Source organism: Calidris pugnax, unplaced genomic scaffold (assembly GCF_001431845.1).
Source record: "Calidris pugnax isolate Ruff unplaced genomic scaffold, ASM143184v1 scaffold28, whole genome shotgun sequence".
Lineage (NCBI taxonomy): Eukaryota > Metazoa > Chordata > Aves > Charadriiformes > Scolopacidae > Calidris > Calidris pugnax.
Genome location: NW_015090842.1, coordinates 14,539,345 through 14,561,301, shown reverse-complemented (window position 1 = coordinate 14,561,301; position 21,957 = coordinate 14,539,345). Strand labels below are relative to the sequence as shown.

The following is a 21,957-nucleotide window of genomic DNA, read 5'->3' as shown; positions in this document are numbered from 1 at the left end:
AACACCGGGGCGGCATCTCCCTGCCCACAGGAGAATTAGTACCTGTCAGTTCTTCTGGAGCTGCTTCCTGGATGTAGGTTTGAAAAACAACATCTGCATTGCCCTCTCCAAACTAGAAGCGAGTGCTGAAAGCACCTAACAACTTACTTTAGAGCATACTGCTGCTGGTCAAACCCCTTATAACTAGAAGTGAGTGCTGAAAGCACCTAACAACTTACTTTAGAGCATATTGCTGCTGGTCAAACCCCTGTGCATGTTTTTTAGATTTCATAAACCTTATTTTTCCTGTGATGTTTCTGTTCCTTAGTACCTTGAGTCCTATTTCCTAAATAAGTAAGTAAAATCCTGCACTAAGTCAGTTTGCCTTTTGGTACCAGCCCCAGGATTAGACTCTCGCTGCGTTTGCTGCAGTTTGTGTTCTCCCCGTGGAGCCCAGAACTGCGCGTTACTCCATCGGTGGGTGTGTCCTCTGTAGGATGTAACTCAGCTGCTGACATGGACATTCCTACACGCCAGATAAACTAAGGAATTCTCAGCAGCTTCAGCTTTCTCATGCTTGAATCTACCCAGAAATGAGTATTTGAGTCCTATTTCCTAAATAAGTAAGTAAATTCTTGCGCTAAGTCAGTTTGCTTTTTGGTACCAGCCCCAGGATTAGACTCTCGCTGCGTTTGCTGCAGTTTGTGTTCTCCCCGTGGAGCTCAGAATCTACCCAGAAATGAGTATTTTTTTTCAAGATTCTTTGCTGGTAATAATAGTAAAAAGCGGCAAATGCCTGTAAAATGTAGTTTCAGGGGGTTGACTGCTGAAGTAATATTTTTATTTTGATTGGTTCTACACCCACATTCAAACAATCAAGTTTAGCTCGTAGTTGTGCTCGATTCACACGTAGCTGATATTAATTGCTCTCTATCAAATTTGACAGGGACATAATCTGGGCCCGTCTGCTCAAAGTTTGCTGTTCAGGCGCTCGACCCTGGGTTTCACTGCAAACCCTCCGTCGAAAGCCGCGTTGAGAACCTCGTCCAGGCAGCCGGCCAGCACAAACGTCAGGTCCTGCCGGACGTTCACCGCGATTTCTTCAAGATCTTTTTCATTTCTTTGAGGAATGATAACTCTCTTCAGCCCAGCTCGATGCGCTGCCAGGACTTTGTCTTTAATTCCCCCAACCTAATAAGGAGAAAAAAATAGATGTAAAAAAAACCAACCCCACGACACTAATCTCGTAAAGTAATTACTGTAACAAATCACATCAGGAGTTAAATTTTAATGAAAGGTTCTCCCTCCCCTGATCATTTAGGAAAGCAATTAAAAATGCAGCAGTAGTTTTATCTCATTATATGCTTAACGAGGGAAATATGTTAATATGCTACAGTGCCCTTTCTGTAACAGTTAATAACAAGGAAAAAAAATGGAAAAATACAGGTGTGCAGGTACAAGAGCATCAATAGTGGAAACGTTTGCTTTTCAGGATTTTTTTTCCCTAAGAAAGATAGCCTTAACTCAGTTCAGTCAGATCAACCTGGTTTAGTGTTTAGAGATACCTCATCTTTGCACCCACCTGGAACAACAGGCAAAATTTGGTCACTGGTGCACTAAAGGCTGTTTATTTGGGAAGCTGAGCAAACTCGCAGCAGACGCAGTGTTTATTTTTTTCAGTAGAGCCTTGAGGAGCCGGCGATGCCGTCAGTCTGAGCACCCCCACAGCACCACACTGCCCTCAGAGCACCTTCTGCTCTGCTGCCTGAGCACCTTATCTCTGCTTTACTCTCTACTGCACGAAACAAAATACTGTTTTCCAGCTTCGTCCTTCCTTTGTCCATCATTTTTGGCACAAGATGATAAAACTCCTGTATCTGCTTCGTCACCTACACCAGGCTCCCCTTGAGACTCAAAACTGTGTTTGTTTGAAACCTTCCCTTTTCCCCCCTACTTTGAACAGGCTTTCTGGGAGCAGCATTCAGCCAAACTGGATACAAGGAACGCAATTCAAGAAGAATCTAAAAATAGATGTCTAGAGATGGCTTCAAGAGTAACCTATGTTCAATTACTGTCAGCTTTAAGCAACAGCTTTTCAAAGAAGCTGGGGATACTTCTGCAGTAATGGCTGGAGGAAGCACGTTCAGAAAGTGCAATACGTATTTTGGAACCATCTTGATTTCTAGATTTCCTTCCTACCTGGACATTGAACGTGCTCTCCCTGAGCCCAGCCCCAGGAGCAGCTTTATTATTAGAGGCAAAGCAGAGGGGTGGCGCAGCGCTGCAGCGGGCGCTGCCTTCCATCAGCCTCTTACAACTGCAGCAGCACAGCCTGGGTTGCAGCGAGACTTTGCTTTTGTAAAAGCCTATAAACAGATTTTACATCCAGAATATGGAGAATTAATACAACTTAGCTCTTCTCTCAAATGATACTTACGGGAAGAACAAGGCCTCTTAGTGTAATTTCTCCTGTCATGGCTACATCTGAACACACCAGCCGCCCACTGAAGAGTGAAGCAAGACAGGTTACTATGGTAACACCAGCAGATGGTCCATCTTTTGTGACAGCTCCAGCTGGGAAGTGCAGATGGATGTCAGTGTTGTCAAGGAGATCAAAACTTCCAGAAGCTTAAGGAAAAAAAAGAATGGTTTCAATGTGAAAAATCTAAACCCATTTTGTTCCCGGTCTTTATGCTAAAAGCCCACCAGAGAACTGAGTCGTCGCGCTGTTTTTTAACAGTAGGCTGAAAAAACAGCACTGTGTTGCAGAGGCCCTAGAAAAACAAAAAAGAAAAGCCAACAAGCTTTCCTACATCCAGACTCCTGGGCAAAACCAGAGCAAGTTAACCAATAAGCTCCACACTCGCATATGCTGGGAAATTCAGAGTAGGAATTAATGTAGAAACCAAGGAATTCCAAATAGAATTTTTAGGTTTTTTTATGTCCCAAACCGTAAATGTCAATTTTCAGAGAACATAGCACAAAATCAGCACTCCACAGGAACCCAGTATTAACCAGTATTACAAAGTAAATCTCTCATTTACACCTTTTCACCTTACTTAACCTGTAGGACACAACAGTGTAAACTAGAGGTAAATGTGTATGCAGTCAATGCCAGTTGCCTTACATACACTGATTCAATTTATGATTTTTAACGTATCTAAGTTTCCATAATGAATTATATGGACAGTTATTTGAGTATTTGGTGACTGATCAAACTAGAAAGCACAGTTCCAGTACTCTTGGGAGGTTCAAGCAAAAAACAAGAGGTAAAAGTTTCTTGGCTGCATCCTGTTGTGCTGCAGTTCAACACCTGCCACACAAACCCATAATGCTCAAAATATTAAAACTTAAGACTTCAAAACCATACATTTAACAGAAGCTGTGTCTTAATTTTAGAGGAAAACTACAGACTTGTGGATCTGTTTCCACATCACAAACGTACTGCTGGAAAGCTTGAATGTAAAACTGATACTCAGCAAAGTGAAAATAACGTCAAGGTTTAGGACATTTAATTTCCATGCAATATTAATGTGTCCCAGCAGTAAGAGGCCACTGGATGCACACAGTCTCTATGACACAGCACAGCCACGTGGTGTTTGTTGGTTCCCCACCCTACCGTTCGTTAGCTGGTATCTCTTTGCGTTGCTGCGCAACCAGCTAATGGCGAGATGCGCCGACTCCTTCATGACGTCGCCCAGTTGACCCGTCAAAGTAAGTTGACCTTCTCCATCCATGCGACTGGCTTCCACAAACATGATCTCTCCCCCTAAGGGAGTCCAGGCCAAGCCTATGGCTACCCCTGGCTGGCTCAAGCGTTCCGACACCTGAAGGAAAATAACACAGGAAAGAGTTTAGGGAACGGTCGAAACAAACCCAATTCGGTAGTTGCCTTCAACACAACTCTACCCATTAAAACACCAAAGTTAAGCCCAAGTGTCTCATCCATCTCCTCTTCTTTTTTCATAATGCAGCAGCGACCCTGCAGGATGTGTAAACATTCGTTACAGAATAGGGGCTGGATGTGGCTGTTTGGCTTAAGGCAACGGCAAACATCTGGGTGTATCATTCCTGAAACCTTCCCCACCCCCAAAAGTTCAATGAGAATCTTTCTCTTCACTTCAAAGGACTTGAAGTATTGAGTCAGTCCTGACTGAACGCTCACATGGCCTCATCCAGCTGCCAGGGGGATTTTTTCCCCTGACTCTCTTACTTGTATGAAAAAGCCACTTTTGCTCTCGAATGTTACCTAAAAGCCTTTTAAAGGTGGTTTCATTACCTGAACTACTGCCAGACAACACACCCATTTTGTTCACTGCAAATGTTTATAAATAATTTTGAATACTGAAGCCAGGAGTGTGCTAACGGGCTGGGTGTGAAGGGCAGGGGAAGCCTGACGGCCTCCGTTCAGCATTAGGCTGGAATCCATTCCCACCATAAAAGAATCAAGACCATGTAACTATTAATGCTCCATTTTCTCTTTCTTTTTTTCACAAATAGAGAACATCTTCCTTTATGCACTAGGAGTAAACAACTATTCACTCTACAGCTGGTACCTCTGGTTACTGGCCAAAAAGAGATGCATATTTTGAAAAAAATAAGCTCATTTACAAACATACAAGCTCATGCAAGGGAATTGAAGCAAAAAAATAAAAAAAAAACATGCGAAGTCCTACAAAATGAAATTAAACATACATGCTTCTTGTTATAATTTCTGATTTTGTATTACATGCTTTCCCAAATGCTCTCCTGAACGAGCAAGGGCTGTCTTCTAAGTTTGATGACTAAGATATGAAATGTGGCCCTTGCTCAGGATCACTGTTCCTTGGTTTGAGGGAAAGTAGCCTAAATCCGACTGTAGGAAAGCTGTGCTGACACAGGAGCTGCCGGAACAGACTGGACCCCAGTTGTCAGGTGAGACAAGCAGCAGAGGCTGGTGGGGCTGGGAGAACTGGGGCAGGTGGTACCTACACAGCCCAGCAAAGGACACCACACAGCCCCTCTCCTGCATCCGCCCGTGGCGCTCAGTTATCTACATATTTTGAACAACATCATGCCGTTTGCTTTTATTAGCATAATTTAGCATGAATGGCTGTTTCTTTTCCTAGCATTTCAGAAAATTGTACAGAATAAGAGTGTTTCATTTTTATAGTATCAAAATACCTCACCTTACCAAGCATTTTCATTTTCATTACTGTAAGTTTCTGTATCTGTTCCCTGTATTTTAGTAGTTACAGTGACTTACTCTGATTACCTTAGTAATTACTTAGGAACTCAGGTTAACACAGTGACTTACTCTGATTACCTTAGTAATTGCTTAGTAACTCAGGTGAAAAAAAATCAATTCATCTACGTTAGACTGAAATCCACCCCCACTGAAGCATTCTCCTTTACACTTGAGACAGTTGTATATTTTGGCAGTCAGTCACAGTTCCAAACATTTCAGGTACAATGAACAGAAGTAACTGTCCATCCCCTCACCAGCCCAAAGTAGCCATCAGCAAGGTTTGTTGGTTTGGGGTCTTTTGTTTTGTTTTCTTTTTTTGTTTAGAACCAGTGCTAACATCCAGTCCAACTGTGTATCAACTCAGAACAGTTGACAGAGTAATTCCACTGTTTGAGAGCTCAGGGGCAGAGGATAGCAAACATGACTAAACATCAAAACCCACATGGTTCTAAAGACTCAACATTTCAACATTTATCTCACCTCAGTACAAACTCCTTCCTCTACCCTCAGACTAGGTAGGTACCTCCTCCTACTTTCGCAAGTAAGTTGAGATCTGGTAAGAGAAACTAGGTGTGTTGTTAAGTGTTAACTACCTTTAAACCATCATTCTTCACAGCAACTGGCAGCCTCAGAGGCCACCAACTTCTCTGGCTGGGCTACAAGAAGCTGCACTGCCTCTCCTGCAGCCTCCTCACCTGCACCGTAACTGGTGCGTGTTGACAGACGTGTAGGAACACCCTGGCAGGTTTGACAGCTGTCTACAGAGAAGACCCTTGAAAATCCCTAAAAACACTCACACAACCCCCCATGCAACACTTAGAGAACAGTACGTTCTATGACATTAAACATACCTATGAAGAGTTACAGTGAACTCCACAAGACTCAATCACTCCTGGCACCTCTAAATAATTTATTCTCACAAAAAGTCAGAGGAATTTAAATTAGAAAAAAATCAAAACTTATGCTTTTTAAACAACTTCAATTAAAAATGACCATTAGAATCAACCGGTGACTGGTCATGTCTGTCAGATGATGGAAGAAGAGGTTACTGACCTACATAAACAGTCTTGGTTTTTTGGAAATGTTTGTAGATCAGCCCAACCCAGCTACGGTTTAGCTGTAATCTGAGTAGGTGAGCATGTTGTCAGATGTATTTTAGCTGCCCAGACACCGCAAAAATTAAAGTCTTAACATTTAGTGCAGTCTTTTTTAAAAAAATATTTAAGGTTATTCCAAGATAAAAGGGACATCACCCACAAGTCTGCAGTTTTGGAGTCACTTTCTAAATCAGCATAATTGACAAAAGGCTATTCAGTCACGGATTCAGAATGGGAAGATGAGAACCAGTCCCAGTCCTAAGCTACTTGCTGGCCTTTAGCACCTTTGTTACCCCAACCTGACTGCACAAACCTTTTTCCTGGTCTACTCTTCCGATTCATTGCCCAGCAAACCACTGCAGCTCCCCTCTAAGGGGAGGGGATTTCCCAAAAATATCACCACAAGACTGGTATTTCTTAGCTAAAAAAAAAAGCCTAAACCTGTGCTTTGTACAGGTCTGTGACATTGTGTACGTCCCATGAAACAGAGTTATTCTTTTATGGCATCTGCACCTTCTTTTCAGGTAATTTCACTGACCTAGAGCTGTTCTCACTTCAATTTCACCCACATTATGAGGATACGGACTAATTCCGATGGGCTCACTTGTGGTGCCAATAATTTTCTGTTACCTGAGCAGAACTAAGGGTTGAAAAAAAGAAAAAAAACCCAAGCTAAAATCCTAAACAAAAGAGAAATACTTCATTGTAAAGACTCTGGATATGTTATAAACCCTTTCCCCCCAAAATGTGCTGTGCTGAAACATTTCATTACATCTTTCACACTTCAAGCTACTGTCAAGATTATTCTTCCAAAGCCTTACTATGTGATTTATTTCAACATTTGTTCTGTAGGGTGACACGTAAGATTATTTATTTGTGATAAGTGAATTAATCCTACAAGTAGGAGCTGAGTGCTCTGTCACGCCGTTCTGCTGGGAGACCCCTGCAGAAAATACTGAAAAGCTGAAAGATGGATCACTTATTTTAAGGTATTCCCTGAAGGACAACAGATCAATTAAGTCATGCCATGTTTTCAGTTCTATTTGCTCAGTGTCATCCAAGTACTGACATGGTGGCTGCCTCCATTGTATCTTTATTTCAGCTAATTATAAATGGCAAAATGCAGGTCAAAAGGTGAAGCTTTTAAGCCTAGAAAGAGACAGACACACAGTGCAGACTACAAAACCAGCCAAGACACCAGCAGCCCATCTGAAACGCCTGTCATTGAGGCAGGAGCTGTGCTCTTCCTCTGAAAGAATCTTGGGGGCACTTGAGAAAATTCAAACGAATAATAGGTCAGTTGGGACAATTCATTAAAACAGGAGCTATGTGGCTATCGGGGTAATTTGCACTGAACGAATCATAAAGCATGCACTGAGAAATGTTTACAGCAAATAGTACATGAAAATAAATCCTGGGCTGCTCGGGGAATTGATGCTGTGTGGATTCATCTCTAGTTCTATTTATGCACTACTTAATTTGCCTGCTAAATACGGAAACGTTTAAAAAAAACCCTTTGATACACAGGTCAAAAGCTTCAGTCAGTCTTAGTTCAGCTCACACAGGGGAGCAGATCCATGAAATGCTTATGTGCATATTCAGGGCAACTCCTCATGCAAAAAAAAAGCCCGACCCAGCACTCACGTATTCGTATATTTGGAATTAAGAACCACACTTTAAAAATTTAACTTGCACTATTTACCCCTGTAGAAATCGGACAAAATAGCAGAAATTATTTGCCAACACAGCCACACCACCAAATTTAAATGAATAATCAACTCCTGAAAAAGTTCAAAACTAGGCAGAACATCTAAGGAAAGTCACATATTAGCGTATTTCTTGGCCTACAATCTAATCCTTTAAAAGTGTGATGAGTCCATATTTATTTGAATTAATTCTACTCTTGACTGGGAACTGGGAGCACAGTTGCAAGTGACCAGAACTTTTGTACAAATTTATAATATTTTTTTTTTACCACCTTTATGAAACCTAATAACACCGTTTATAGAAATCAGAGTACCAGCTTGAATATTAAATTCAATTTACTACAATGGCTTTATGTGCCTCTGCAATTCAAGCACTAAAAAGCCAAATGATCTTGCAGCACTTTAGCTCCAAAGACCAGATGTCTGAAGTATATTACACATTTCAAAATGAAAATTCAGATAGAAAGTTTTTTCTCTGAAAAACACCCCACATGCTATTTTTCAGTAATTGTTTCTAAAAGTCAGTGAGAAAAAGACAGACAGACTAGTAAAAATTTCCATAGGAGTATTACAAATGGCCTGATGGCTGTTCATTCCAAATCAAGCTAAAGTATACCCACACTACCTGCTTAATTAAAATGGCCTTAAACTGTCTCGCGTGATTTTATTATAGCTGCTTCAGAGGGATGAAAAGAAAGAACATGAATTGCTTACAATAACGTCCTTTGCCTAAAGAGCAAATTTTCTAATTTCCAAAATGAAAAAGAAATAAATCAGAACACAAATGACCAATGTGAAAAAACTCAGCCAAGAGAGTCATGGTCTCTTGATCACCTCATCTTCCTTCCCTCCCATTCCCCCCAGCTTCCACTGCCACCATCATCACCCTCTGACACAAGCAATAGTGTTGTCTTCTTTCAACTTGTTCCCTCATTTCTGTTTCTTCATTAAGAATCTTTTCCATAATAAAATCTTCATCTCCAAAAACCTCAGTTCAGGTCTAAAAACTGACTCATTTATTTTCTCCTGCTTCCCCTGCATATCTTGTCCCCTTTTTATCCTCCAAATCTCATTGGAGTCTGGCTCTCTCATCTAGGAGAGAAGAATTATCACAGAAAGAAGTTTGAATTTTGTCTCTACTGGAAGTTTTCCCTTAATTTCTATTTTCTCCATAACTTACTGGTTTACAGATCTTTTCTCCAGGATAAAGAGAGAAACACTTGTGTTCCATCAGCAACTGGGTTCCTGTCATAGTGCTATATATACTACTTACGCTCGCTCACTTCACCTGCACCTGAAGTAAAGCAGAGAATAACTGCAATGTAAATGGTGAAAAGAGAATCCCAAACTACAAACAACAAACTATTTTAATCGATGGTATTTTCACAGAACGTAGCAAAACACAGCTGGGGGAGAGAGAACATTTTGGGACATGGGTCCTGAAGAACAGAGCCTGTCCTAGGAAGCTGGAGGTGCCTGACTGATCATAAAATATTTTTAATAGCTAAGAGTCACGTTAATCTAAAGAATGTCTGAGAACTCCTGGTACAAACTGAAGTGGTTTTAATTCTCAAAAATGCTGACTGGCTTTAAGGAGCTACGTGGGACAGTCCTTAATGCAGCTGCCCCAGAGACAGGATTCCTGGGTTCTACTTTTGGCTTCTTTCCCAAGACCACCCCAAACATCCCCCAAACAAAAGCTAAGTTGTTACAAAATGAAAAAACACCACATTCTTAAGCACTGCTGCAGGCATCTCTGCTAACAAAAAGTCAGGCCATTATGTTATTTACGTACCCCGAATGAAAACAAAACAAACCAAAAACTTCTTTAGGTGAAAAAAACACTTGGTGGAATGCAAGGAAACACGATCCTGTTACTAATATATTTTTTAAAAGTTAATATTGTATAAATTCAGTCAATAGCAATAAACCAGACAACCAGTCACACCAGACAGAAACAGCAGTCAAGCAGAAACAAATGAGGATGTTACCTCCATTTCATACATGGGTGGCCCCAGGATATCTTTTAAAGCGTGGAAATCAATTAAAATCGGCATTTCAGGTGGCAGAGCCAGGTCAGCTGTGTCACTGATGGATTCTGTTTTTGCATCTTCTGTGACATGCTCCTTGCAATCTAAGAGAAGAAAAATCTCATTTAGGATTTGTAGCAGTCTTTCTTGACACAGGAATTTAAAAAAATCCTGACAAAGACATATAACGTATTCAAAGAAATGCTCAGAAAGTTCATGAAAGTGCACTTATACCATCTTTCACAAAAATCTTGTCAAATCAAAGATAATATGGCATCAAATTTAATTATTAAGCCTAAACACATTCTAACTGTTCAGGAAAGATAATACTAAATTTAGAGCACTGACAGAGAGATGCAACTCACTTGCTTAAATGCATTTTAAACTAGGTCAAATAACAAACCGCAATAAGTTCATTTAGGACTTTGCACTTTTCATCAGATTTGTACAAAAAACCAGTATTTGCAGGAGATGATCGTGTTTAATGTAGTAATATAGGATATGGAGCTGAATGTGGGAACAATGAAGTTCAGTAACTACTGTTCTTTTTACTTACGTTTACAACTGCGCTCTCTGTGGTCTCCTTCTGCAAGGATTTAAATGCTTAACTTCTGACACTAATAATTAAGTTCTGTCAAATAAAGCAGGAACATTTTGGTCCGATTTACATACCTTGCTCTGCCACATGGGAGGGAGCCTGCATTACAGCCACTCACATCTCACAGCAGCCCACACTTACTGCTCTGTAACTCTGTCCTCCCCTCTCCAGTCCCCGCACACAAACCCCCACCACCAGCCTGTGCAGCACACACTCTGACATCACGCTTTCCTACTTTGATTTTTGTCTCTTATGACTATTATGGCTTTACTCAATCATAGAATCACAGAACGGTTTGGGTGGGAGGGGACCTTTAAAGACACCTAGTCCAATCCCCACCACAGGCAGGGACACCTTTCACTAGAGCAGGTGGTTAATTCACATCAAAATTGATGTCCCTTGTTTGTTCAACCACCAGTTCAGGACACAGCACATACAGTCCTTGTGCAGTGAAAAAAATCTCAATTTCAGTATAACAACTTCCATCTCTAGCTTTTGTCCTGAAATATTATACTTAAGCAGGGCTCTGCTCTTTTCTTTTTGGATGAGATAATTCAAAGATGAAATCATTAGGCATTTTTAGAAATACCTACAGGTGGGATGTACTCTTCAGGAAGGGCTATAAAACCCAATTAAGCCTGACACTTTTGAATGCAATGTACTCAAGCATCATCAATAAGAGATCACATAAGTAAAGCAATAATTATGGACTCAAAAGTGTGCTCTTTCCTTCCTCCATTTATAGTATGTTTGTATTTCTTACCTATACAATTGTTTCCTTTGCAGCATTCCCTTAAAATTTGTTTTCTCTACAAATGTGTATTCCATACAAAATTTGTATTTCTTACCTATACAATTGTTTCCTTAGCAGCATTCCCTTAAAATTTCTGTTTTCTCTACAAATGTGTATTCCACACAAAAGTGAACTGTAATGGGGATCATATAAATATCAAAGTCTCGAAATTGTTTTAAATCGGGCTACACAGCTGGTTGTTTGCATGAATAAACTCAAGAACTTAAACATCATTTGTACCAGGCCTACCCTGCACATCGACCGAGGCGACCGTGCACAGGGGAATGTGAGCAGGGAGTCATTTCCCCACAGAATTTGATCCAGCTGCGAAAGGCTCATTACCATTTTCTTGAGAGCCCCAAGCAATATTTTAGTGAAACATATCAGAGAAATGAAAAATACTTGAACAATCCAGATGTTTCTAAGGTTCTGTGGCAGTTTTATGGCAGTGACTCCCTGCCCTGAGGCTGCCATTAGGAAAAGCATTGTACACATACATACAGTGAAGATATTTCTGCCCACCCCAAACCCACAAGCCTAGGATACATTTAAAGCAACAGTCTATATGAAGCAGGAACCTATACTGAGCTTCAAGACTTTTGCACCATATTTGGGGAAATTACCTGCTGTTGCTTCCTTTCTTTGAAATCTTATTTACTTTCAATGAACAAGCTGTCTTCCTTTGCATATTAATGCATACTCAATAATTGAAGATCCAGGAATTTAAACAATTCTAGAAAGACACAAATCACTGATCTAATCTATTTAATGTAACATTAAGAGGTGTTCTGTGCTGCAACAGTAATTCTCAAAATGGATGAAGAGAGAATGTCTCCTTTCACAAGATACAAACGATCCTTTTATTAATTATAATTATATAAAGGCCCTCCTACAGATAATTCTGTTGCAGTGCAATTCTCACTAATGGCTTCATACAGTATCAAGGAAAACATTCCACATCCCCATTACCATAATAACACCAACTCAGCTTTCATTCAGGACTCAAATCTAATAGTTATTATCCAACAGCCACTAATCTTTCCATTGTACAACTCATTGCTCCACACATAAATCCCATTCCTTTGCTGTAAGCGCTGCCTTTGCCAGATGCCCCTCCTGTTGTTCAAGCAGGTCTCTATATTTTTGTTGAACTACTATTTCTGTACATAATAAATTCAAATACATAAATACCAGCAAGTCTCGGAAACATTATCCAGCAATGCTATTCTTGCAACTCAGACTGCAATTTCCACACTATGGATCTTCAAAACCTGAGCAATTTGATATGACAATTTATATTTCAAAACAAAACTGAGTTTGAAAACAACTGCTTTTAGCACCTAAAAACACAATTTGCCATTTCTGCTTGCTCTTATTTCACCTAATTCTATGTACACACCTGAAGGAGACAGACTTCTCGTAAACAGATCAGCTGGTAATTTTTGAGGCCACCTGCCCTATTAAAAGAATCAGAAACTCCTTCTTTGGGTTTATATAATCGAATCAGAAGACGTCATTTTATAATCTGTAACAATAACAAACTACAGACTTTTTCTAAAAACACTAACCTAAAATCTGACATTATCTAATTTTCTATAAAGGCATGCAGTGATGTTCCAAAATATAATTACAAACACTAGCTTTTTCTTTGAAGGAAAACATACCTTCTTTCATCACCGTTGTAGAAGTGCTGACTCTGAAGAATGTATAAAGACGTGAGCAATTAAGATTACTGATGACAAATACACATTCCCAACCTATCCCAGATGAACAGTCACAAACCACAGTTAACTGACAAATTCATCTAAAACAAGACAGTAAATTCAAGTTTCCAGAAACAGAATTTTTCATTAGGATACCAGCTTAATCACCTTACATTTTGAATTAAGTCAGAGAAATAAGCTAAAAAGCCAAAGAAGTGCCCTTAACAGCTCGACGCTGCACTGGAGGAACCACCTGCTGACCTGCTGCTTAAACAAAAGCAGCATGGTACTGAGCTGCTGTAACATTTAAAAATTGGAAAAACTTAAAAATAATAATAAAAAAATAATCCCCAAGCCCCCAACAAACCAGAAACAAACAAACAAAACCCACAAAACAACCAACCAACCATCCAAAAAAAGATTATTTTTGTAAAATCAGCAAAGATCACGACAATATTCCTCAGGAATCTGCCTTTGAAAGTTCCCAAAACAATACAAAATCTTGCATGTAAATACTGGATTTGTTGGAAAATGGACTCCTAAGAAAACATACTGCCAATGAACTATTATATGTAATTCAGAATTTAATCTAAAAAGGCACTCCATAGCACATAAACAAAGATTCAAGAATTTAAGACTGGTACTTTCTTCTAGAGATGTAAAGGAAATGAGTGAATAGAAAAGCCTAAAACTTCCTCAAGATGTGGCAATTTCTCAGCTCCTCATGAAACACATTTAAATTAAGTAATACATAAGTCTTAAACCCAAAGATTTCTAGCCATACTTTCTGTCCAAGATAGAAGAATGTAGCAAAACCCTAAAATTTTTAAACAGCTTTAAACATAAGATATTCTGATTTGCTGAATTGCTATGATGAGGTATGAGAACATAAGCTTTCTTCTCAGCTGATGTACTGGCAGATGCTCCAGCACACGACAGACAGACCCAGAATTCTTTTAGCCCCTCCAAACTCACTAACAATTCCACAAAACTCCATTTGGGTAGGAAAAGATGGGATTGCCCTTGTTGACAAGAGTCCACATTGAAAAGCAGGTATAACATGAAAGTACACCTTAAAAGCAACTTTCCATTGTCCAACTTAAACCTTATGCACCACATACATGGAAATACTACTTCCAAAATATTTTCTTTTGGAGAGGAACTCCTCCCTGGAACCTCAATCCTACTAACACTTCCTTGTATACTTAAATTTAATGTTACGTGCATTTTTCCCCACAGGATGAGAAAATTTCTCTTTTTACAAAATAATTACATTCCACCAATTCTGATCTAGAATAACAAAGTACACTTGAATTTGAGGTTTTCATGCAGGAATATTTAGATAAACTTACATGGTAAAAAAGAATTGTATATAAACCCAACTTTTCATAACATTTATGCCTCTTGGGCCTAAAATAGAAAAGACATTCCAAGCAATTTTTAGAAAGAACGACATATCCCAGTGTGCAGAGCTGCTAAGTACACTAACGCCGGCACAGCTGAGCTCAGACTGGAATTCCTACAGCCATACCACCGCGGGATTTATGCGGATCACATTTCAGAAACCCATTTCCCAGTGCTACGGGAGATCCCACGCTGCTGGAAGTGCTGAGTTTTGGCTACAACATAGAACGGGGCACTTTTGGCAAGAGCAGTGATGGTCGCCCAGCCGTATTAAGGCCCTTATATATACTAAAAACCAGCCATACCCACCCACCCCCAGTCATGGATAATAACTTTTTGTGAATAAAATGCATTATACCCAAGCTGAGGCAGGAGAGTAAAGACTGTTTCAGTTCGTGTTGACCACTTCAGTCAAACTTGCATTTAAACTCAAACCCAAGTGTTTTTTTCATCCACAAGGAGTAGAACAAACTCTATTGTATTACTGGGTTATGGAAATATTTAAGTATTTTCAAAGCCGTGGTTTCAACATAGAATCCTCATATAATCACTTTTGGTTATTAAATATTATCTGTCCTAAGCTTACTGTCAAGTCTGAATTGGACAAATCATTTTTCACTCTGGGTTTCAAGTGTTGTACCATGATACGATGCCTTAAGCGCACAGTTGCTGCACTGTATTCTCAAGGCAGCGTCACTAAAATAGGAAGGAGAGTTTCACATATTTTTGTGACTCCTAGAATTTCTTCTAGTGTCAAAGACTAGATGAGTGCCTCATAAATCTTAGATAGTGTTTCATATCAGATAGCGTTACTGTACACAGGGATGACTCCCTGGAGAGGTCTGAAAAATGACTCCATTTGCTTTTGCAGAAGTTCACTGTACAAATTCAACGACTGACGCAAACTAACACTCCTCCACTTGCCAACTTCACCATAAAGTTCAGGAGTCAAAGGAGCGAGGGAGGCAATACAAAGCTGCCACTGTATTTCAGTCAGGCATTTTTGGAAAGTGCTAAACACGGCCTGACGGCAGATCTCCCAGTGTCAGTTCAGCTATGGCAGGTATCCTCTGCTTTTAGAGCCTACTATCAAACAGTGTCAAAAGCCTGATGTTTACAAAAGCCTTGAAAACAGATGCTCCACTGAGTTAATCGTCTGATTTAATCAATGTAACGATGGAATTTTTGTGCTTCTATTTAACTTTTATTACAAACCCACAAGCCAGAAGGCGCTCGGCTGAATAAACACAATAGGTACCATGTTACTATTCTGATATGCCACAAATCATATACAAATTATGCTTTATCAAGTTAGAAACTAGAAGGCAAGGCTGTAGCTCGCCCTCTCATATTCACAGCTCATGACATGTGATGGCACTAACTGTAGAGTCTCAATCCCACTGACAAACGTGTAAAGCAAAAATGAATTATAGGTCTTTCTATACAGATAAAGAAAAAAACCCCAATAAATAATTATAAGTGAAACTATTAAGAGACAGCAATTTGATTAACTATTCTGCCAGAGTCATTTATTATATGAAATAAAAATTCATCATCACTATGCACAACTGCACAAATGTCCACTAATCAACAGGAAAAAAAAGAATTCCAAAGAAATAAATTTAGGCTACGAATCCCATTATTTGCATCAACTTGCAAGTATTCAGGGTTTTGTTTTAAATACTTGGTTGTTTCCAACAGACTGAATGAAAACTAAACAAAAATATTTTTTAAAAGTGTCCTATTCTTATACACTTCCAACGAGTGACGTATTCTCCTAAAAATACACCAGGGTGTAAGCACATTATTAGTACAAAATAAAACATGTTTTGCAAACTGCACTATTCTATATATGTCTTCATAATAGCAAAGCTGAACTATAGAGACACCTCTCTCTTGGACTCCCTTTGATTAATACAGCTCTTTCTTATGGACAGTTTCAATTCCCGAAATACAAAGGCAACTCTTCACAGCTCATTTCTTCTGGGCTTGCTCCAAATTGTGCATCAACCAAAACCGCCAGCATTTTGCCTTCTTTTGAAGCACTTTTCTGGCTGTTTTCACTTGACTTTGGTAAATTGCGAGTCCGGTACTAATTTTAACAGTGTATAATTTTAACAGTGTAAATACCTGAGCTGCAAGTACAGTGCTAATTTTAACATTGTAAATGCCTCTTTCACTGGATCGAGATGTCTAATACAGTTCCTTTTTGTTCTTTGCTTTAATAGTAAAACATTTCTTCTTTTAGTTAGTTCTTTTAGTTGTGCTCTGAACCCACTTTTCATTTATTTTATCAGAAGGCTTAAAGAGCAGAATGACACTTCTTTTTATTTAGCAATCACGTTAATCCTTTTGAGCACATTTTAGACATAGCTACCCTTCAGTGCAAAGAAATACTTTATAAATATGATTTGTCAAAATTACTATCAAAAAAGTGACAGCAGCAAAGACACCTGATGTTGCCTGACATCAGTAAGCCTGGCCACCACGGCCCAAAGGCTCAGTGTTCGGGTTCAAGAGCAAGTTCAGGTATCACAGAGGTATCGACAAACTCAGGGTCTGACTTCAAAAAAATCCAGTACAGACAAGGTAGGCAGGAAGCACATAATATAAATGGAAAGCATAAATAAATATGCCTTAAAAGCTCTTCCTTTTAATGTTGTAATGACAACTTAAACTGCACAGTCACTCACACAGGTACAGCCACTGCTACTGTGAGAGTTCACTTTAAGTCAAACATTCAGAGAAAACCAAACTGACTCCACCTTAGCAAATACTGATTTGTAGACCAAATTTGATCTTCTGATATTACAGTTTCCACAGATATTATGATGATCTTAGAAAATTCAACCAGGTAAAAGAAGATCTAATTTTCAGAAGGGAAATACTGAGTTAGGGGGGAAAAGGCATGGTAAAGCTGAAAGACTGTCGATAAACAGATCTCCAGAGACAAATTGCAGAAGTTTTTACTACAGGTAGAACTATTCTTCATACACTCTTCTAATTAATATCACTGTTTGTACAAATACCAGTTATATTTCCTCCCCCGGGATTTACTCTCTGAAAGGGGCAGGGGGAGCACCATTCAGACTTGTAAGCTGCCTTATTTTAATAAGGAACATACAATGAGTCAGCTTATTTGTCCTCCTATAAACCAGTCCAGAACTATTCTAGCTGTACAGATATTAAAATTTAAAGATATTTTCTACGTCAGCTTAGTCATGGGATCTTTCATAACATCCAACCATGAGGGTTCTGTTTAGTATTTTAAGTTTGTGAGTATTCTGGAGCAAATGCAAGCAGCCATTCTGCAGCTTTTGCTTCCTGACGTCCCCTGGCACACAGTTGCTGACTGTATTTCTTGTCAGAAAGTGTCAACTGGACTCATTGCAGTCTTTAAGAAACAAACAAGCAAAATACCCTACATTCTGCTTGCTAGATTTATTGAGACTAAGGACTACCCACGCTTTAGATGTTCAACTTCAGGTTTGAATTCTGTCCTTCTGCATTCCTCATCCACCTGAACTGTGGGCTCTTGCAGCACAACGAGCACTCTGAGACCTTCAGCAGAAACTGGTGTGTGCAGTGAGATCCTCCAGCAGCAACTGGCTGGTAGAAAAGCACAAGCCTCTGTGCTCTGCATGGGATGTTTCACTAAACACAGTATGGATGTTCAACTTCATTTTTATTAAAGAGAACATTAATCTGGGGATGAAAAAGGGAGCAGTCACCAGCTGCATGTTCTGGACAATGGGTCTGACTTCTTCCTTCCCACTTTCTACTTTAAGACTAGAAAAAGGTCTGCCTCCACTGGGGAAGCAGTTACCTGCATATTTTTGATGCTTGAGAATTTTACGTTTAGTTTCCATTCAGTCTCTTGGATGTCTGGGAACGATAAACCACTATTGTCTGTACACATGGGAACAAGAACAGACTTACTGAAGCTGACAAGTTACCAGAGCTCCAAGAGAGTTAGAATAGGTGCAGTCTTAAAAGCACACAAGAAGAGCCCCTAAACCTTTCTAAATTTCAAACTTCTCAGGCAGATACTTATTTTAAAGTACAACAAAATAACTGGATTGAGTTCTGAGCTGGTAGAGCATGCATAGCACAGTTAAAGAAACTGTTTCATAGCACAGTTAAAGAAACTGTTTAAATACAGTAACTAAAGCCATGCTTAGTCTTTATTAAAGAAAAAAAAAGTGAAAGTTTTGCATTAAAAAAGCCTAGGAAGACATAAAAACATACACAAATCATAATTGCATACCTAAGATACGAAACAGATCCACCATGCTTCTCAATTACCAACCTGGCAGGCTGAAATTACTCTACAAGTCCCAAGCCATAATTCAGCGCTATTTGAACCACCCACAATAACAATGTCACTCTATTTGCAAAGTTTTTTAAAAACAGAGCCCTTGAAGAAGCATAAAGAAGGAGAGAAGGTTGATAAATCAGATTCCCAGTGACCGTGTTAGAAGTTTCCTTTTAATAAAGTGTATACACACCTTCTCCTTCAACCACTTCAGCACGATCTGGCTTTGTTTCTTTGTGCTGTCCTTCTGCCACTTTCACTGCCACTGCTCTGCAAATAGCTCCCAGCTTCCGATCCAGAGAGCGGACTCCTGCCTCTCGAGTGTATCTAGCACAGAGACAATTGTTTTACTGGTGAATATTCTTTGTCCAAGAGATTTCTTTTGAATGTAAACACACTTTCTTTTTAAAAATACATCCAAATAAAATGAGATGTGAAAGGCAGTGAGACCTTGGGCTACTCTAATAAACAGGAATAACAAAAGTCATGCACTTTTATCAAAATAATAGTGGTTCGCTGATAAAAAAAAAAGACAAACTACTGAGTGGGAAGAAGACATGACTAACACCTGGTATCACATCTTAGTGAAATGCCAAGCAATGCTCCAATAGCACTGAGCTCTTCTCTGATGCATAAAAATTAAAGGAAGAACTATTTTAAAACTCAAAATAAAGTTCACTGAAAGTTGAGGAACTGACTGTAAAAGAATATTTTCTTTCAGTTTATGAATTAAAAAGAAAGACCAGACAATAACACTCACTAAATGCCAAAATGCTGGTCCTGGTCGTAATATACTTCATTGAATACTGATACATGCTTTCCACTGGAAATGAGCTAGTTTCAGGTCCAAAAGATGTTCTGATCAGTATCTTTGCTCCCACATCCAACAAAAAAGTACTTCTAATTAATACAAGCTATTTAAAAACCCAGATCTTAATATTTTTAACCTAAGTCCAATTTTTAGACAAATGTAGCCCATCAAGTCACAAGAAACAAAATGGTAATTTCCATTTTTTCTATGAAAATGACAGAAATAAAACTTCATTCTTTGAAATAAAGGCTGTCTGCTGCCAAGACCATGGCTTCACACACTGAACATGGCAGAAATACAAGCTTCATGGGTTTCAGTTTATTCATAGCACGTTGCCAATTGCGTCAACGCAACTGATTGTGACCTGTGCTCTGAGAGCCAGAGCAGGGAATTCTCCAGAGAAGGAAGGAGGATTTGGTTCAGACAGCAGAGCCCGACAGAGCTCAGGAAAGAGCAATTCCATAAATTACCAATTGTTAAACATCTGAAGCTACGAAGGACAAGAGATCTTAAGGAATGTTTTGTGTTATCACTTTATAAGTAATTTACTAGTTATCAGAAAAAGAATTTACTTAAAACTTAAAGCAATGAATAACAGATTTACCTGGTAATTATGTCCAAAGTGGTTACTTGTGGAATCTGTATTTGCTGTGGAGTCAGGCCATGTTGTTCAAGTTGTTTAGGAATCAAGTGTCTATGTGCAATTTCAATTTTTTCTTCCTGTGTGTATCCTTAAAAGAAAAAACACGTTTACTAATCTTTTTGCTTATATGCTACAATATAATCAATTTTCTTACCATTTATAATTGTATCTGATTCAATTTAAAATTTAAAAACCCCAACTATAATTTAAAAGGCTGTTGGTATTACACCTTGTGGTTATTCATAACTTCATGAGAACAAGAAGAATAGAATTTTAGTGTTTTAAAAATCCCTTTCTTAAAGAATCTTAAAAAGATGCATCAAGCCAACAGCCAGTTAGAAATTAGTGAAAATACTGTTACAGAATGTATCACTGTTTTTCCATATACCTGGAAGTGAATTTTCCTAAGTGCAATGCTAAATTTCCTTCCCATGACAGAGGCCAGGTGGAGGCATGCCGACTGGTCTCCATTAAGGATTCTAGCCATTCAGCCTACATTTCCAGCAGCCTTACCTTAAGGAACTGCTTTTCATTTCAGGAAAACCACCCCAACATTGTTTGAGGGCTTGCAATAGCCACTTAAGTGAAAACACTGTGATGTTACCTGGAACTTGAATAATTTCCATTCTGTCCAGCAGAGCAGGTGGGATGGTAGCTGTAGTGTTGGCTGTAGCTATAAAAAGTACTTGGGACAGATCAAAGGCTACATTTAAGTAGTGATCGGTGAAACTGTGATTCTGTTCTGGATCCAAGACCTTAATAAGAGTGAACACAAAACTGATACAGTTGCTCAATTATAAGTAGATAAAATATGCACATTTTAATTATATTCCATTTGGATCTGTCAAATCTGACTTTACATTCATAAAATGTTATGAATGTTACTAAAGCTTGACCCTCAATATCCTGCCTTACTTTGATTACTCTGTAACTACATTCCATACCACACGCAAAAAACAGAAGTGATTTCCCCGTTAGTTCTTTTTACCCTTTTCTAAAGATGGCTGCAGCATTTCTCCAATCCTCGAGTACCTCCTGTAAGCTATCTCCATGACCTTTCACAGATGATAGAGAGTGGCCTCTCAAGGACTCTCAGCACCCTTGGAAAAGCAGCCCATGTGGTCCCATGGACTTGTACGAGTAGAATTCTCTCAAGTAATCCCTGACTCCAATCCTCATCTGCTGCTGGTAGCTCTTCTTACTCTAAGCACGCCAACCTGAGACATCTCACTGTGAAGACCAAAGGGAAGAACACAGGTTATTCTCAGCCTGATCTGCTGTCACTCAATCACCTGTCCCATGCATTCAGCTTTGTCCAGCCTTCTACTAACAGAGTAGTAGAAGCTCTTCTTATTGTCCGTGACATCCCATGCAAGTCTTGACTCTAGGTGAGCCCTGGCTTTCCTAACATGGCCTTTGCATTTTTCTTTTCTTCCCCAAATTTTGTGATTAGAAAAACAGAGACAAAATTAAACAAGCATTGAAGAATAACAACACAGAGTCTGACCAACCTCCAAAATTTACAGCACAAGTAGAACTATGGCTTAAATAACAGTGATGTCTTCCTATTGCTTTTAGTACTACTTATGTGTGTTAATGCAACACTTGCATATATTTAAGCTATTACTTGAATAAGCTGCTTTTCTGCATT

General features: G+C 39.2%; 1 protein-coding gene across 1 annotated transcript in view; it reads right to left on the bottom strand.

Moving 5' to 3' along the window:
* Positions 1-783: 783 nt before the first annotated feature.
* LONP2 (lon peptidase 2, peroxisomal) overlaps positions 784-21,957 on the bottom strand; it is a 48,749-nt gene continuing 27,575 nt past the window's right edge. The window contains exons 9-15 of the mRNA XM_014942405.1: positions 20,911-21,061; positions 20,268-20,394; positions 19,046-19,179; positions 10,001-10,143; positions 3,599-3,806; positions 2,417-2,607; positions 784-1,170 (exon numbers count right to left, since the gene is read on the bottom strand). Of these exons, the coding sequence (XP_014797891.1) occupies positions 949-1,170; positions 2,417-2,607; positions 3,599-3,806; positions 10,001-10,143; positions 19,046-19,179; positions 20,268-20,394; positions 20,911-21,061 (1,176 nt within the window). The 3' untranslated portion in view covers positions 784-948. The remainder of the gene's footprint in view (positions 1,171-2,416; positions 2,608-3,598; positions 3,807-10,000; positions 10,144-19,045; positions 19,180-20,267; positions 20,395-20,910; positions 21,062-21,957) is intronic.